The following is a 19,557-nucleotide window of genomic DNA, read 5'->3' on the forward strand; positions in this document are numbered from 1 at the left end:
AAAATGGATTCTGCTCTTATAATGTGCCAAGAACAAGTATTCCTGTGATTCCTATACTTTAAATTGCTTTATTTAGGTCGAAATGAAAGCCATACTATAAAGCACTGGAAATATATAGTGTATTAACCATTTTTCCCAGTGCTGATCTACATTTTGCCATGTATCATAGCTCTGTGAATATATTTATATTTTAAAATCAACAACCTGGCTCTGAACTGCAGTGGAGATTGTTCCTGGTCCCAACACTTAGTCCTAACATTTGCCAGCACTGATCACATCTATTTAATATTCTTAATCTGCAGTTGGTCAGGTCAGTGAAATAGAAACTTAAGTACCTCAGTGACAAATTGTTAAATGTGATGGTTTGAACTTAATCTGCCCACAATTTTAATTTTAATCAATATGACAGACAAAATCTTAGGAGAAGAAAAACTGCTTCATGTAAGAACATAGGTCCCAAAATTCTGCGGCGGTTCCACTGGTCTCCCATTGCAACTTCGGGTCTCCCTGGGAAATGGCGTAAACAGCTGTTTTCAGCTATTTATGCTATTTTTCTGGGGTTCCGCCGATCTCCCGCTGGAGTGACAGCAGGAACCATGGTCATATAGGGAAGGTAGATATTCCTCCTTGCACTAATGGTAGCAAAGTCAGTGTGAGCGTAAAAGAGGTTTCTCACACCCACTTTTTCACTAACCACCAACTCTGAAAAATGTATCCAAAGAGATAGTAAAGTATTATTGTACTCCAGAGCAAACTAAAGCAGAAGTTAAAGACTAAATACAACTTTCTCCTATTGTCATCTTTTATGCCATGCTTGGTATTAATATAATGTTTGAAGGTAAGTAGTTAAACTTTTGTATGTAGACTCTGTGACCCTGAATTTCTGCTTTGGGTGTAATTGGCAAATTGCTCCCGAAAATTCCGCTGGTGGGGTTTTATTGCAAGTTTCCACTAAAATGCATTAACATAATCACAAATGTAAAATCTTCCATGAATCAGTGCAATCTGACAGCATAATCATTTATTTATTTTTGCAATGAAAAATATTAATTTAAGATATATTTAAGAGCGGTAACCTGGAGCAGTTTTATTAATACAGCTGAAAATGGGTTTATCACAAAACATAAGCATTTTTAATAAGTTTCTAGTCCTCCACTTGTGGGTAACTTGATTTTAAATCACTGAAAATGACTTTAAAAAACTATACTGAACCATTTACTACTTCCATTGGTGTACACTTGTCAGTTTCTTAGTAAATTAAATATTTTTTAATAAAAAACTTTTAAAACCTGCCTACTAGTGCCTGTGCGCCTAAGAAACTAGCTTAATTTTAAGACCCACCTTGAACAGCCGCAGATGGCACAATCAGTTGAAACTCGCCATCCTTGTTATTTTGTTCAGGAAGCGTGGCCAGTTTTGTGGGCGGGGCCGGCTTCAGCGCAATTTTGTTTTGAGCCAGCGCAAATGATCCGGAAAGTTTCCATGATGTTTTGTGCTGATTTGGCCGGATTGCGCTGAAAAAGCCAGTGCAATCTAGCAGAGACTCAGGGCCACAGGAAAAGGGAGAACCTTTGCATGAAACTGACCTGAAATAAGAACATAAGATAAGAACATAAGAAATAGGAGCTGGAGTAGGCAATACAGCCCCTCCGCAGTTCAATCAGATCATGGCTGATCTTCAATCTCAACTCCACTTTCCTGCCCGATCCCCATATCCCTTGATTCCCTTAGAGTCCAAAAATCTGTCTATCTCATTCTTGAATATATTCAATGACTCAGCATCCACAACCCTTTGGGGTAGAGAATTCCAAAGATTCACAACCCTCTGAGTGAAGAAATTTCTCCCCATCTCAGTCCTGAATGTCTGATCCCTTGTCCTGAGACTGTGTCCCCTAGTTCTAGACTCTCCAGCCAGGGGAAACAGCCTCTCCGCATCTGCCCTGTCAAGCCTTCTAAGAATTTTATATGTTTCAATGAGATCACCACTCATCTAAACTCCAGAGTGTATAGGCCCATTCTACTCAATCTCTCCTCATAGGACAACCCTCTCACTCCAGGAATCAATCTAGTGAACCTTTGTTGTACCACCTCTAAGGCAAGTATATCCTTCCTTAGGTAAGAAGATCAAAACTGTACACAGTACTCCAGGTGTGGTCTCACCAAAGCCCTGTACAATTGCAGCAAGACTTCCTTACTCTTGTACTCTAACCCCCTTGCAATAAGGGCCAATATACTATTTGCCTTCCGAATCGCTTGCTGTACCTGCATGTTAACTTTCTGTGTTTCGTGTACAAGGACACCCAAATCCCTCTGAACACCAACATTTAATAGTTTCTCACCATTTAAAAAATATTCTGTTTTTCTATTCTTCTTACCAAAGTGAATAACCTCACATTTCCCCACATTATACTCCATCTGCCACCTTCTTGCCCACTCACTTAACCTGTCTATATACCTTTGCAGACTCTGTGTCCTCCTCACAACTTACTTTCCCAGCTAGCTTTGTATCATCAGTAAATGTGGATACATTACAGTCGGTGCCTTCATCTAAGTCATTAATATAGATTGTAAATAGCTGAGACCCAAGCACCGATCCTTGCGGTACCTCACTAGTTACAGCCTGCCAACCTGAAAATGATCCGTTTATTCCTACCCTCTATTTTCTGTCCTTTAACCAATCCTCTATCCATTGCTAATATATTGCCCCCAATCTCACGAGCCCTTATCTTGTGTGACAACCTTTTGTGTGGCACCTTATCAAATGCTTTTTAAAATCCAAATATACTACATCTACTGGTTCCCCCTTATCTACCTTGCTAGTTACATTTTCAAAAATCTCCAGTAGATTTGCTAAACACGATTTCCCTTTCATAAAACCATGTTGACTCTGCCTAATCACATTATGATTTCCTATGTGCCTCATTACCATATCCTTAATAATGGATTCCAGCATTTTCCCGACTACTGATGTCAGGCTAACTGGCCTGTAGTTCCCTGTTTTCTCTTTTCCTCCTTTCTTGAATAGCGGTGTTACATTTGCTACCTTCCAATCCATTGGGACCGTTCTAGAATCTAGGGAATTTTGGAAGATCACAACCAATGCATCCACTATCTCTGCAGCCACCTCTTTTAGAACCTTAGGATGTAGGCCAATGAAGAGATACTCTGGCCCTCCGCTGGTGCAAGTGCAGCAGAGTGGAACCCTGGCTCCCCCTAGCCGCAAGACAGGAACCCAGTTCCAAATCTCAGGAGCAGGCTCATTTCAAATATTGGGGCAAATGCATCACTCCTCCAAGGGCGCATTAAAGGCACCTGTCCCAATCTGCTCGTTGATGCTGGAGTGGCGTCCAGCTGCTCTTATGGGGGCCAATTGTAGTGCTCTTCCCGGGCCAAAGAAATGCTACCTCTTAATTTATTTTTTGCTGCTATGGGAGCTTTATGCAGGCAATTTAATGCTGGTGTGCTTGAGGCCTTCCACCATTGGTGGGCACTGCAGGGACTGGAGTACATAGTGGATACTGAGACTAACATGATTTAATTTGATAAGTTTCCTTTTTCTTTGGTATGATTTGGGTGTTTATTCGTTGTGCTCCTCTAAAAAGGGGGCACTTATGTTATTTTTTTTAGTTGATGGCACTTGGGCAACCTAGTACCTCCTTACGGGTTCACCAAAAGAGGATCAATTACCTTTCTTTGGGAGCCTCAGGGGGTTTCAGAGAGCTGGGAAGATTTTGCTGAGGCATTTTAAGAGCAGAATGGGTGGAATTTACCAGGAGTAGCCAGGAACTACCCAGACATGCCCTCTTAACATGGGGGAGAAATGGGGCAGAAGATCTGCCCATGGCCCTTCTCGAGGGAATTTAAAGGGCCAGTCCAAAAGGGGTGGAACCCTGACATAACTGGGTTCTACCCCTATTTCATAACTCCTCTCCCCCACCCAAAGGCAGAAATCCGACTTTCCACCCTCTGTGGTCCCAGGAATTTTGGATCCTATAGCTTTAAAGAAATGTCTCTTTAAACTTTCAGCTTTTACTTACAGACAAATTCTAACCTTTACTGCCTGTTCCTAAGTATTTTTCACTGGTGTCTGGTTGGTTACTGTTACTCATCCTGCAAAGCTTGATCTCAATCATTGTTTAATACATTTTCCAGGACTTCCTTGACTGCAGCCAGTGTTAAAATAAAGCTGCAATAAAAACCACACTTCACTAACTGATATGCATGATATTATCAGCACCTCCAACAACAGACCAGCTTGTTTTCTTAATTTGAATTTCATGTTACCAGCTCCTTCCTACAAACATGAATCATTACATATTTAACACATTGCTTACAACCCCACCACTCAGCCACAGTGCCAGTAATTACAAAATGTTACTACGACACCCACCTTCCTCTGTGTTATTCATCTAATTATAACATTGAAGTCTTTAAACCCGGTTGATAATGAGACTCGCCGTAAGCATGTTCCAAAAACCTTACAACAGCCACTTTCAAGTATTCACCGTAAGTAACCAGCCCCGTTTATACCTGGTTTAAGAGGAAACCTTCTGTAAGTTAAATTCAGGTTTCAGGATGTAACTAAGTGCTGACCACATAATAATAAGTGGTCCGTCCTTGTACAATATTTCCACACTCAGCTCATTTAAAAATCAATAAGTAAGTGATTCCCACTTGTGACAGTGTTGGTCCATTTTGAAAATAGCTATTCTGTTAGGTGCCCATGTGCCCTTGTATACACCACACAACAGCCAATAGCTTAAGCACTTCCAACTGAGTTCAACAAGCTATCATTTGTATTTCTGGTAAATTGCTTAAAGTAGAAATCATGAGGGTTATTTTAACCCCCAAGGACGGGTAGGTTGGGGGCGGGTGGGCAGTGAAGATAACAAGAATTCGAAGTGGGGCCGCATCCCGGCTCCAACGGGCCCACTTCCAGGTTTGACCCAGGCGTATTTGGATGCGCCGCGCTACTGACACCCGGAAGTCCCGTCAACACTTAAAGCCTACGGGCCGCTATTTAAAGGGCAAATTAACATGGTTGAACCACTTATAGCGATTAAATGTTTGTGTATTAAGCCACACAAACCATTTTAACTTTCCCTGAACGAATCTCCCGTGGCCTCCGAAACACACCATGGAAACGAAGGCGAGTTGCAGCCAACCCTCATTTGGAGCTTTAAACTAATGATTGGCACATCTGAATAAAAGGTGAGTTTTTGCAGCAGGGCTCTAAGTTCTCTCAGACAAACCTTTGTTCAGACAAATTTACCTACATTTTGGATCCCCTCAAACTGGCAACATCAGGATTGGGGGGTGGGCGCGGGGGAACGCAATGGATCTATTCCACAGTACATCTGAGGAGGAGGAACATCACCATTAGTGGCAGGCCTGGGGAGTTGCAGGTGACCAAGATAGAGGTGCGCCACAAGGACCTGCAGAAGAGCAGAGATGGGACTATGGAGGGGCCAAGGTTACAGGAGGCACGTGAGAGGGTCTACAGGCAGAGGCTGAGCTTCCTGGGCCTCGCTGAGCAGCAGTGCCCATACAGGCTCAGATTGAGTCGGTAGGTGGTCGCGGACATCTGCACGCTGCTTCATGCAGAACTGCCCCCGGTTGAGCCTGGTGGCCACACATTGCCTGTCGCAGTTAAAGTCACCACTGTTCTCAACTTCTTTGCCTCCGGATCCTTCCAGGGTGCCACCGGTGACATCTCCAGGGTCTCTCAGTTGTCCGCACATAAGTGTTTATGACAGATGATGGATGGCTTGTTTGCCAGGGAATCTGACAACATGAACATCCCCCACGTCGATATCGGCCAGGCTGAGAGGGTAGTTGGTTTCAACTCTCTGGCTGGCTTCCCATGGATGCAGGGCACAATTGATTACACACACGTTCCAATCTGAGGATCTCCACATGAACCAGAATGGTTCATCAACTGAAAGGGATATCACTCCATCAATGCGCAGCTGGTTTGCGACCACTGGAGGAGGTTTCTGCAGGTGTGGGCCAGATTACCTGGCAGCTGCCATGATTCCTTCATTTTGCGTGAGTCCAACATCCTGGCCCTCTTCCACACACAAGGCAGACTTAAGGGCTGGCTCCTTGCAGACAATGGATACCCCCTGCAGACGTGGCTCATGACACCTGTGAGAAACCCCACCAACAAGGCACAGCAGCGGTACAATGACAGTCACATCACCACCTGGTCTGTCATTGAACAAGCCGTAGGAATGCTGAAGATGCGCTTCAGGTGCCTGGATCAATCTTGGGAGCCCTTCAGTACTCACCAGCGAGGGTGTGCAGAATAATAATCGTGTCTTCCATCCTGCACAACACTGCTCAGCAGAGAGGGTTACAGGTGGAGGAGCTCAAATGCACTAATGAAGCATCCTCATCTGCCGGCAACATTGAAGAAGACGATGAGGATGAAGATGGAGACCCCATCGCCAGAGCAGCGGTGGACATAGCTGCTCGTGATCAGGGATTCACTCATATCTAATAGGTTCTCATATGAGATCTGCTAACTGAAGATAGTGAACTACTCAGACCGCCTGGAACAACCACCACCACCACCTTCAACACCAGCCCCCACCCACTCCATTTGCACAAAACAGTCCTTCAACTACGCATACACCCATTGTAAATGCATCCAATGGATGGCATCATGTCTTGGCTTTCATGATGAAGCACATGAAAAGGCGCTTTCACAAAAGGGACTCAAGAATGGGCAGTGGTGCTGAGAATTAACATTTAATGTGCACTTAACAAAAAACAAATATAAATCAAAAACAGGATATTCTGTCAGACACCCTTATGCATACCCATGGTGATTACAAAACCTTAGACTTTCTCTTCCTAGCGCTTCTACGTGGTGCATCACCTGTGGCTTCAGCAGAGCAAGTGGCAGATTGCTCAGATTCATGCCCTGACTGCTGGGATGCTTTCGGCCTACGACCTCTGGGTTTTGGAGCCCATGAGGGCCCCGCCAAAGACTGTTCCACATGCACATATGCAGGGGCAGACTCGGACATCGGGAGAGGTGGCAGCATTGCAGGTACTGGTTGTGGGGGGGGGATGGTGTTGGGGGGGCAGTTCCATGTCCCTTTTCGCCATCATCCCTCTCCCGGGCCAGCGCAACATCACACCTACCACTCTGCTGGACGGCGGCCTGGTGAGGAGATGTGGTGCTTTCTAAGGCCACGAATGAAGTTTCAGTCTGCCTGTTTAAGCCGGCAGACATGTTGGCATCCAGTGTCCGCATGGCAATTGTCATGGCCCACATGGACTCATTTGAGAGTCGTGTTAGAAGCTCAATGGAGGCTGCCACTCTCCCCATCAAAGATATTCTCGCACTTACCTGCACCACCAATCCACTAGCAATGGAGTTAGACTCCTCCGTCCTGTCCACTATTGTGGAGAGTGTGCGTGACACCTTTTCCAAAGGTGGAGCTGTACCTCGATCATTCTCACTCTCAACGATGTCCCCCGGGGTTCAGCATCTGGGTCCAATTGAGCAGAGCTTGGAGAGGAGTGCGCCCCTCAACACGGACTCTCCACAGCTGTCCCAGCCACTAGTGTCCGCTCATGCACACTTGTGTGTTTAATCACCAGGTGACAACCCAACTATCTGTCTAAGAGGACCCACCGAAATCTGCGCTGGTGCATGGCTGGATGTGATGTGACAGTGTGCTCTCAGAGGAATGGAGCTCCTCTGAGGAATCGCCCTCTTCCATGGTGCCTGCCTCATCAATTCGTGAAGGCCCTGGAAGAGAACAGAAAGCATTATATTTTTAAAAATCACAGAAGTTAGTTTCCAATGAGCATACTGAGCTTTGCAACAGGTCAATCATTGATAACATCAATGTGTGTAAAGGATGTTAAAGTTCTGTCACCAGCCATTTGCAGGTTGCCAGTTTTGCCATCTCCAACGGCCAAGCATGCAACCGTGTGACTTATGCCCATCACCGCCTCCTCCGCATCCGTCAGGGGTCCTATTTGTAGTGGGTCCCCTCCAATCGTACTCCTCTCCCGTGCATTTTGCGCTCTCTTCTACAAGGAGAGAAAGAACAGATGCCTGGATGAATGCAGCTCCAACAACACTCAAGAAGCTCGACACCATCCAGGACAAAGCAGCCCGCTTGATTGGCACCCCATCCACCACCCTAAACATTCACTCCCTTCACCACCGGCGCACCGTGGCTGCAGTGTGTACCATCCACCAGTGTGCAGCAACTTGCCAAGGCTTCTTCGGCAGCACCTCCCAAACCCGCGACCTCTACCAGGGCAGCAGGCACATGGGAACAACGCCACCTGCACGTTCCCCTCCAAGTCACACATCATCCCGACTTGGAAATATATTGCCGTTCCTTCATCGTTGCTGGGTCAAAATCCTGGAACTCCCTACCTAACAGCACTGTGGGTGAACCTTTACCACTGCAGCGGTTCACGAAGGCGGCTCACCACCACCTTCTCAAGGGCAATTAGGGATGGGCAATAAATGCTGGCCTTGCCAGCGACGCCCACATCCCATGAACGAATAAAAAAAAAATGACAACACCATCCACCAACTCTTTCTCAAAGCAGAGTTTGGTGATCATTTGTTCCTTTTTATTTAACTTATTTGATCGTAAGTCAAATTTTACAGAAGGGATCTTCGAAGGCATCAGGCCCCTAATTAACATATTGAAGGTGCCTAGCGCCTGTTTTAGGCAGCCACACATAACGGTTCTGAATACTGGTGGGGGAGAGGGTTCCTCTGGGGAGTGCAGCCAGAGCCAAGTCCACAGCACCATGGATGGCTCAGCTGTACATGGTGGGGGGGGAGGGGTGGGGGGGAGAGGAGAAATAAAAGTGATTGGGGATCCCATAGTTAGGGTAGCAGACAGGCATTTCTGTGGCTGAAGATGTGATTCCAGGGTGGGATGTTGCCTCCCTGGTGCCAGGGTCATGGATGTCACTGAGTGGCTGCAGAAAATTCTGAGGGGGGAGGGTGAATAGCCAGAGGTCGTGGTCCATATGGGTACCAACGACATAGGTAGAAAGAGGGAGGAGGTCCTGCAGGCAGAGTTTAAGGAGTTAGGAAAGAGATTAACAAGCAGGACCTCAAGGGTAGTAATCTCCGTATTACTCCCAGTGCATGCGCTAGTGAGTATAGAAATAGGAGGATAGAGCAGATGAATGCGTGGCAGGAGAGATGGTGCAGGAGGGAGGGCTTTAGATTCCTGGGGCATTGGGACCGGTTCTGGGGAAGTTGGGACCTATACAAGCCGGACGGGTTGCACCTTAACAGGACCGGGACCAATATCCTTGCGGGGAGGTTTGCTAATGTTGTTGGGGAGGGTTTAAACTAACTTGGCAAGGGGATGGGAACCTGAGAGGAGATTCAGAAGGAAGAGTAACAAAGCTGAAAGTGGAATGCAAAAAAGTAGTAAGTGAAATTGGAAGGCAGCGGAAATAAAAGCCAGCAGCAAATAAGGTCAAAATAGGAAAAATTGTTAAAAAGGCACTTTATCTGAATGCACGCAGCATTCGCAATAAGGTAGATGAATTGACGGCACAAATAGAAGTAAATGAGCATGATCTAATTGCCATTACAGAGACGTGGCTGCAGGGTGACCAAAGCTGGGAACTGAATATTCAAGGATATTCAACATTTAGGAAGGACAGACAAAAAGGAAAAGGCGCTGTTAATAAAGGATGAGATCAGTACAACAGTGAGAAAGTATCTCGGCTCAGAAGATCAAGATGTAGAATCAGTTTGGGTGGAGCTAAGAAACAGCAAGGGGCAGAAAACATTGGTGGGAGTTGTTTATAGGCCACCAAACAGTCGTGGTAATGTAGGGCACGGTATAAAGCAGGAAATTAGAAGTGCATGTAACAAGGGTAATACAGTAATCATGGGGAACTTTAATCTACATATAGATTGGGCAATATAAATTAGCACTAATACCGTGGAGGACAAATTCCAGGAATGTAAACGAGATGGTTTTCTAGATCAGAATGTTGAGGAACCAACTAGGGAACAGGCTATTTTAGATCTAGTATTGTGCAATGAGAAAGGGTTAATTAATAATTTTGTTGTAAAAGAGCCCTTAGAGAAGAGTGACCATAATATGATAGAATTCTTCATTAAGTTTGAAAGTGATGTAGTTCAATCCAAAACTAGGATCTCAAATCTAAACAAAGGAAACGACGAAGGTATGAGGCACAAGTTAGTGTGGTTGATTGGGGATCTACATTAAAAGGTATGATGGTAGACAGGCAATGGCTAGCGTTTAAAGAATTAATACATAATTTGCAACAAATATTTATTCCTTGAAGGCGCAAAAACCCAACAGGAAAAGTGGTCCAACCGTGGCTAACAAGAGAAATTAATGATAGTATTAAATTAAAGAAAGAGGCATATAAAGTTGCCAGAAAAAGCAGTAAGCCTGAGGATTGGGAACATTTTAGAATTCAGCAAAGGAGGACCAAGAAATTGATAAAGAAAGGGAAACTAGAATATGAGAGTAAACTAGCGAGAAACTTAAAAACAGACTGTAAAAGCTTCTATAGGTATGTAAAAAGGAAAAGACTGGCGAAGGCAATCGTGGGTCCCTTACAGACAGAAATGGGAGAATTTATAATGGGGAATAAGGAAATGGCAGAGAAATGAACCAAATACTTTGTGTCTGTCTTCATGGAAGAAAACACAAAAAATCTCCCAGAAATACTAGAGAACCAAGGGTCTGGCGAGAATGAAGAACTGAAAGAAATTCGTATTATTAAGAAAATAGTACTAGAGAAATTAATGGGACTGAAAGTCGGTAAATCCCAAGGACCTGATTATCTACATCCCAAGATTTTGAAAGAGGCAGCTATAGAGATAGTGGATGTATTGGTTGTCATCTTCCAAAATTCTATAGATTCTGGAATGATTCCTGCAGATTGGAGGGTAGCAAATGTAAGCCCACTATTTAAGAAAGGAGCGAGAGAGAAAACAGGGAACTACAGACCTGTTAGCCTGACATCGGTAGTAGGGAAAATGCTAGAATCTATTATAAAGGATGTGATAACAGGACATTTAGAAAATAATAATAGGATTTAGCAGAGTCAACATGGATTTGTGAAAGGGAAATCATATTTGACAAACCTATTAGAGTTCTTTGAGGATGTAACTAGTAGAATAAATAAGGGGGAACCAGTGGAAGTGGAGTATTTGGATTTTCAGAAGGCTTTCGATAAGGTCCCAGCAGGAGGTTGGTGAACAAAGTTAGAGCACATGGAATTGGGGGTACTATGCTGGCCTGGATTGAGAATTGGTTAACAGACAGAAAACAGAGAGTAGGAATAAACAGGTCTTTTTCAGGTTGGCAGACTGTGACTAGTGGGGTACCGCAGGGATCGGTGCTTAGGCCCCAGCTATTCACATTCTATATCAATGATTTGGATGAGTGGATCAAATGTAATATTTCCAAGTTTGCTGATGACACAAAACTAGGTGAGAATGTGAGTTGTGAGGAAGATGCAAAGTGGCTTCAAGGGAATATAGACCGGCTAAGTGAGTGGGCAAGAACATGCAGATGGAATATAATGTGGAAAGTTATCCACTTTGGTAGGAAAAACAGAAATGCAGAGTATTTTTAAATGGTGAGAGATTGGGAAATGTTGTTGTTCAAAGGGTCCTGGGTGTCCTTGTACATGAGTCACTGAAAGCTAACATGCAGGTGCAGCAAGCAATTAGGAAGGCAAATGGTATGTTGGCCTTTATTACAAGAGGATTTGAGTACAGGAGTAAAGATATCTTACTGTAATTATATAGGGCCTTGGTGAGACCGCGCTGGAGTATTGTGTACAATTTTGGTCTCCTTACCTAAGAAAGGATTTACTTGCTGTGGAGGGAGTGCAACGAAGGTTCACCAGACTGATTCCTGGGTTGGCGGGATTGTCATGAGGAGAGATTGAGTAGTCTAGGCCTGTATTCTCTAGAGTTTCGAAGAATGAGAGGTGATCTCATTGAAATCTACAACATTCTTACAGGACTCGACAGGGTTGATGCAAGGAGGATGTTTCCCCTGGCTGGGGAATCTAGAACCAGGGGTCACAGTCTCAGAATAAGGTGTAGGCCATTTAGGACTGAGATGAGGAGAAATTTCTTCAGTCAGAGAGTGGTGAATCTTTGGAATTCTCTACGCCAGAGGGCTGTGGAGGCTCAGTCATTGAGTACATTCAAAACACAGATCGATAGATTTCTAGATATTAAAGGCATCAAGGGACATGGGGATGGTGCTGGAAAATGGCGTTGAGATAGAAGATCAGCTATGATCTTGTTGAATGGTGGAGCAGGCTTGACGGGCCGGGTGGCCTACTCCTACTCTTATTTCTTATGTTTTTATGTATGTTCTTAATAACTAGGCAAAGAAAACTGCAGAAAATGTTATTTTTGTTGTGATGAATGCTTCCTTTCTGTGGTTTGACATGTTAGGCTAGAAATTACTGTCAACGATGTTTTCGTATGCATGCTGAACACACTAGTATTAAAATCTTCTTTGCTACTTTAGCAGTGGTGTTAACCCATTGAAAATGAACAGGTTGAAACTTGTGTTAAAACAGTAGAGAGAAATTTTGATATGGACATGTTATGTGTTCTTGTCTTTTAACTGAACACTGCATTCAGGTATGTTTACTTTATGACTGATATTATTTTCTTATACAATAAATAATTGTGGATTGTTTATATAACTATCCATCAACCTATCATTTTTTAACATGACATAAAAAATACATCTAGCGGTCATTTCCTATCCTCCACATCTTTAAGTGTCACTCTCTAATTTCTATATCACAAAAAGTGTAAGAAACATGGGTCATCATTCAAAATAGATGGAGAAAATCTCCTAGCGATTGAAAACACCTTAGTTGATGCTGGAGGGAGCATAGATGTAACCTCTGACTGATCTTACTAATCACTTGAAAAAAGAAAGGGCCTAAATTCTGACCTGCAGCCTTGAAGAGTAATTAAACTTCGACCTCACCGAGTGTTTACATAACTGTAATTAGATTTTAGTGGTCTTAAAGGGACACAGCCTCACCTTAGTAGCAGCATATTGCATTGTGCACCTCATGTGTTGTTCTATTTTTAACTGTCTCTATAAGCAGTGAACTCTCTAACTTAACATTAGCAATTTGACAGATCAGCAGGTTTTTTTTAAAACAAAAATTTTAGCAGGCACAATTATTGAATTGGAATAGGAGGACGTGGAGAATGCTCCTCCAATGGCTCAATGGATCACAGCACCATCTGGAATGATACTGCGCCATAGAGAGTGGCAGAGTCCTAGATTTGATCTCTGATCTGTGATAAGTTAGCTAAGCTCAGCCAGGGCCACAGTATACATTTACAGTTAGCCTCAGTATCTCTTTCTTCTGCTGCAAAGTGTTTGTATGGACGTTATTTGAGGACAGTATCAGACTTAGCTGAGATATCCCGAAGCTGAAGCTTTGATATTGGAGCCGAGAATCTGGAGTAGCTTCTTTTCTGCCTGCTTGTACTCTTGGTAAGAGTTTAGCAACTAAGGATAGTACAAAGATCAGAAAATGGGTGGTGGACAAGGGAAGATACTTGCAAAGTGATACAAAAGTGCTGTGTTTAGGGACAGGAATAGAGGGTGAATACGTGGAGCAGTTTTAAAATGTCTAGAGCGGTTGGCAACAAACCAGTGACCTCCTCCTCCCTCAGTTACATCCTTATGTTGAACAATGTAGTTACCCTTCATCATTAATAAGCTGTGGTTTATGTGACAGGTAATCTCCCCAGGGGGTAGACATTCAGAAGAATGAATTATTATCTGTGACTAACCAGCCAGATGGCCTAAAAGAAAGATACAAAGGGTGAAACTTAATTCAGTTCAATAATGCATAACCATCACGAATAGTCTTTCTAGCATTAAAAAAAACAAATGAGCAACAGGTGCTGCCAAAGCAAGTCTTCAACTTAACACCATATTAGGAGGACAGTTATACTTGTTATCGGGTTGGGTTATTTGAATGTTAGTGAGTCAGAACATTTTAGAATTCCATATTGTTTGGCAGATCACTGGATCCAGGCAACCAACAAAAAAAATGAACCTTTTAAAACGTGGGTGTTCCTATAGAGAAGGGCAGTCATATTTCTCAAAGAACACTATTGTACTCTGTTAAAGATAAGTTAGGCTTCTGATTACCCTGAAAGCAACTTCCAAAACAATATGTAAAGGCACTTAAGATAAGGGACAAGTACGGACATGGCTTTTGACAAGTAGAAATACTTCAAAAATAGAGAGTTTTCAGTTCCCGTGCTTCCTGATGAAAACATACGGCATTGGATTTAATTAGAAGGAATTTGGTACTTTTTTGTAATATTTCTTTACATTCCAAATTAAAATTTTAAGAAAACAAAAGAAGGGAAATGTTTTTGGTCACCATCACTGGTGGTGCTAGAGCGGACCAGGCACTGGAGGGCGAGAAAATCTTGTGGAGATTGATCGCTTTGAATTGCTGCCCATTTTGTGCTGCTCTCGAACTTCTGGTCAGGCCTTAGAAGCTCTCACTGAAAACAGGCGAGAGCTTTGTTTTACTATTATAATAATGTTTTGCAATGACTTGCTTATTAGCACACATGTCATTCTCACTGTCTTAAATTTGCTCACATAAAATGGGCCTGGGGGCAGCTGCATTTTGGGCTTACAGGAAGTTAACAATTAAAAGGGGACCTGCTTTTTTTTAAACAAAGAATATCTGAAAATGAAATTCCTTATTAGATTAGTGCCAGTTATTTTTTCGTCAGTTTACTTTTGGAGATATTTTCCCCAAGATTTTTGGCAGCCTCCTTTTCATTTGGAGGATAAGGAAGAGGATGAAAAAGAGAATTTGAGGCAGATCAGATTGTATCTTACCCAAAAGTTATATGTACAGGCTGAATCACATCTACTCTTGAATGTAATGGGAAAATTACCATTGTAGATTCTGCTTTACTAAGGAGGCAATGACAGAGTTGTGCCATCTCCTGGAATCTGAACTCCAGCCAACCTGTATCATAGAGTACTGCCAGTTGCTGTCAAGATCACCACATTCCTGAACTTTTATGCATCCTGCTCATTTCAAGCTGCCACAAGAGACATCAGCAACATCAGGCAATTTGCATTTCACCGATGCATCAAGCAGGTGACTGATGCATTGTTCACCAGGGAAAAAAATTTCATTACTTTTCCCATGGGCAACAAGCAGCCAAATGAGATATAGGAAGATACATAGGAAGAGGAGTAGGCCATTCAGCCCCTCGAGTCTGTTCCGCCATTCAATTAGATTATGGCTGATCTGTATCTTAATGCCATCTACCCGCCATAGTTCCGAAACCCTTAACACCCTTGCCTAACAAAAATCTATTAATCACAGTTTTTAAATTTTCAATTGACCTTGCCTCAACAGCTTTTTGGGGGAGAGAGTTCCAGATTTCCACTACCCGCTATGTGAAGAAGTACTTCCTGACATCATCTCTGAATGGCCTATCTCTAATTTTAAGGTCATGCCCCCTTGATCTGGATTCCCCCACCTCAATTATATCACCCCTTAATCTTCTATACTCAAGGGAATATAAACCTAGTCTATGCAACCTGTCCTTGTAATTTAACCCTTTTAGTCCTTTTAAATATTCAAAGGTGACTCATAGACATTTATAGATGGCAGGATTCCCCAAAATTCAGAGCATCATTGATGATATACATCTGGCCATATGGGCCACTGCATACAGTCCCATCACCTTCAAGAATTGCAAGGGCTTTCACTCCATTAACGTGTAAGTCATCAAGTTCGGTTCGCAGGTAGCATTCATGACACCTTCATTTTAAGCTATTCCATGGTGCCAGGAGTATTTGACAGATTAAAAAAAAAGGTACGAGGATGGTGACTTAGGCTACCCTTTTCAGCCCTAACACTTCTGAGAGCCATGAAGAGCAACACAGTGCAGAAATGAGTTTTGTGGAGTCAGCAGGATCAAGGCATATTATAGACATCTTAAAGCAATGCTTCAGGTGGCCGGAGATTAGGATTCATTTTACGTCTGGCAAGGTTCTCCAAGATCATCGTTATCTGCTGCATACTACATAACTGTGCCATCCAAAGAGGCATAAACATGGTGCAGGTGGAGGAGAATATCCAGCAGGAGCCAAAAACTGAGCAAAACAAAGATGGGAGCTAGAAGAGATTCCTGCTGAATCACCTCTGCAGACAAACTGTGAGGATGAATCAAGAGATTGCAGGAAGCTACAGGCAGGTTAGGAGAGTGGGCAGATATGTGGTAAACAATGTTTAATGAAGATAAATAGGAAGTAGTTTAGCTTGGGGGGAAAAAAATCAGAGAATGGAAATATAATCTAAACGATAAAATCCTCAATGAATGAAGGAAACCAAGATCTAGGGTACAGATCTATAAAATAGAATGGTTACAGCACAGAAGGCGGCCATTCGGCCCATCGAGCCCATGCCTGCTCTTTGTAAGAGCAATCTAGTTAGTCCCATTCCCCCACTCTTTCCCTGGAGCCCTACAATTTTTTTCCCTTCAAGTATTTATCCACTTCCTTTTTGAAAGCCACAATTGAATCTGCTTCCACCGCCCTTTCAGGCAGTGCATTACAGATCATAACCACTCGCTGCGTAAAAAGGTTTTTCCTCATGTCGCGTTATTAGAATATGGAATGTTGTTGAAGCCAAATCAGTCTCAACATTTAAGAAGGAATTAGAGTGCTGATTCCCTGATCAGGCACTCGAGGCACAGTGCAGCACTCCTAAGGACTACTGATTTTTCATCCGTTAAATGAAATGAGTGGCTAATCAAGCTATGCAGATGTGTGATTTGCCAACCAGTGCTCCTTTCATACTGAGAGCACCTGATCAGGCAAATGGAATTAGAGTAGGTCGATCCAATGTGGAGCTAGCAGTGGCACAGACATGATGGACTGAATGGTCTCTTTCTATGGTGAAATGTCTATGATTCTTTGCCTATTTTAAATCTGCTAAACTTAACACTAATTTAAAGTCACTTGAATTATTACTTAAATTTAACACAAGAGCCAAGTTAGAATGCATGACCTACTTCTGCAGTCTTTAAGGTCACCTAATGTGCCTTGTCAAAGCAAATTTAAAGGCACACTTTTGAAGCATGTGTGTTTTACATATTACCTTATGATTTACATTGGAGGCACAACAGGAAATTCAAACCAGAGTGGTGTCAGCATGATAACACATGCTTCTTTAAGGACTACAGAGCCATTCACTGTCATTATGGAGAAGAGATAATACATGGTTTAAATCCTGGAAGTGTTTTTCTGTACTCAAGATATACAGTGCAAGTCTCAGATAAGTGTGTGCAAATAGTGCAATATCTGCTCCACAATTGATAGGAATGCACAAAAACATAAATTACAGAATAAGTTGTCTTCCCAACTTTAAAATTGCCCCTAATGGATTAGTGATAATATTACTTTATTCCTGATTACGGTAATAGGCTGTAATATATGTTAATCAATTAAAATCCAACACTATTCAGGGAAATCATCAATCCATTATGTTCTACAGAGGCACGGCCGACTGGTTTGGCGTTAGCAAAGATAGTGATACTACTCAAAAATGGCAGAGGAAGAGCCTTCGCCACTGCAGCCAGAGGTACGGCAAGCTTAAATCGCATGTCATCCGCGAAATGGAACTACCTAGCCAAGACAACATCTCACTGACCAGCACCGAAACACCTCCTCCCCTCTACGTGGGGCCACAGTTCGGCATGCAGAAGGTAAGGACTGTAAGGCAATCGTCTGACAATCTATATTTTATTTTCTGATCCTGGCGCTGTTAGTCAACATGAAGATGAAAGGAAAGCAGGGGTGTCACACACACATGCTTAACTCTTGTGCAGGCATGTTTATGTTCCACTCACCGAAAGTGTGGGTTGGAATGGCCTTTAAATATATACAAAAAGTAACCACAACTGCAGAAAAGTTGAAAACATTGAAGGTTCCAACTAATCATCAATTATTAAGTGTTTTGGCAAGTTGCAAATGACATTAAAAATGTACCTTGGCTTCCATTGATAATTGCTGCACAGAACTTCTTAAAGTGTAGTCTCACTGTTGGAATAACTATAATTACTTAGTCATAATTGTTTACTCTACTGACAATTCATTACAATAAACATTTTATGAACATCTTATGAAACTGTTTCTAGTGGCAAAAGGGACAGTAACCAGAGGACATAGATTTAAGGTAATTGGCAAAAGAACCAGAGGCGACATGAGGAAAGAAATGTTACACAATGAATTGTTATGATCTGGAATGCACTGCCTGAAAGGGTGGTGGTAGCAGATTCAATAATAGCTTTCAAAAGGGAATTGGATAAATACTTGAAGTGGAAAAAACCATAGGACCTGTTGAGTAAATTGAAATGCTGGAATTCTGGAAAGGCTCACAATAAGCAACGACGAATGGCAAAATCCTATTATTGCAACACTACTAGACAAGTACCTAGGGAACTTAAAAGTTTTAACATTCAACAGAATACAGCAGAAATCTACCCCTCTATTTTGTGTCTGCAGTGGTACTTGAATCGAAGTCCTCCACATATCCCTCAGTGAATAGCCCCGCTTCCAACTCTTGCTGTTGGCTTGGTTTCTTCCTGCCTCCTTCCACACTATAGTTAAATATAAATGCTGGTTGTTAATACTGTATGGAGTTTCTGTGCTAACATTTGATAATATTCCTCTGCTCTTAGTTGGGTGTGTGCGAAAGAATTGGATGAGGGAAGAATTGGAATTTAAACTTTAGATTTTGAATTCAAATTTGTGGATCTCCATATCAGAACTTTAGCCAGTTGTCATACATCCTCCAAGTTCTCCAGAGATGTTCTGGAATCTTTCTGTTGCGATCAGCACATAAGGAGTTAAATTGGATACCCCCGAAACCAGGCACGGGGGTGGCGGTGCACGATTAACCCGCATCCGCATCATGCACGTAACATTCATGCTGCCTGGTCGTTTACCTGATATCTACCAGCAGCCAAACCTACCTACACTGTTGAATGGCTGCTCACCAGCAGGGGGGGGGGGGGGCCCGATATCATGTGAGTGGCTAGCATCACGTAAAGGCAGCCTTCACCTCTTAAAGGCAGCCTGCACCTCTTATTTGCAAAATATAAGATACAGGTACGCACGGATTCTGAACGGAGATCAGACATCATACACGTAAGCCACAGATGCAGGTCCCATCCCTATGTTTACAAACTGTTGAGTTATGTTAAAACATTGAATAAAGGTTGTGTGCTACTAAATCCCACATCCTCCAATCTGCACACCAGACCTCACCAATCTGCCGATCTGAGTTTGTACTGGGACTGCAAGAGAGCGTGCACCAAGGTTCTCTGATGATGCACTGGAGGCCTTGGTGCAAGAGGTGGACAGAAGGAGGGGCATCCTATATCCAAAGGGGGGCAAGAGGCCCCTCCAGACATATGCTCAAAAGGCAGTAGGGGACGAAGTCAATGCCCGGCGCATA

General features: G+C 43.0%; 1 protein-coding gene across 4 annotated transcripts in view; it reads left to right on the forward strand.

Annotated features, from left to right (window-relative positions):
• Positions 1-19,557, forward strand: part of rhbdf1a (rhomboid 5 homolog 1a (Drosophila)) — a 357,313-nt gene that overhangs the window by 253,223 nt on the left and 84,533 nt on the right. For all 4 annotated transcript variants that reach the window (XM_068003135.1, XM_068003136.1, XM_068003137.1 and 1 more), the window contains one exon: positions 17,593-17,803. In XM_068003135.1, the coding sequence (XP_067859236.1) occupies positions 17,593-17,803 (211 nt within the window). The remainder of the gene's footprint in view (positions 1-17,592; positions 17,804-19,557) is intronic.

The sequence above is a fragment of the Heptranchias perlo genome, chromosome 22 (genome assembly GCF_035084215.1).
Source record: "Heptranchias perlo isolate sHepPer1 chromosome 22, sHepPer1.hap1, whole genome shotgun sequence".
In the NCBI taxonomy this organism is placed as follows: Eukaryota; Metazoa; Chordata; class Chondrichthyes; order Hexanchiformes; family Hexanchidae; genus Heptranchias; species Heptranchias perlo.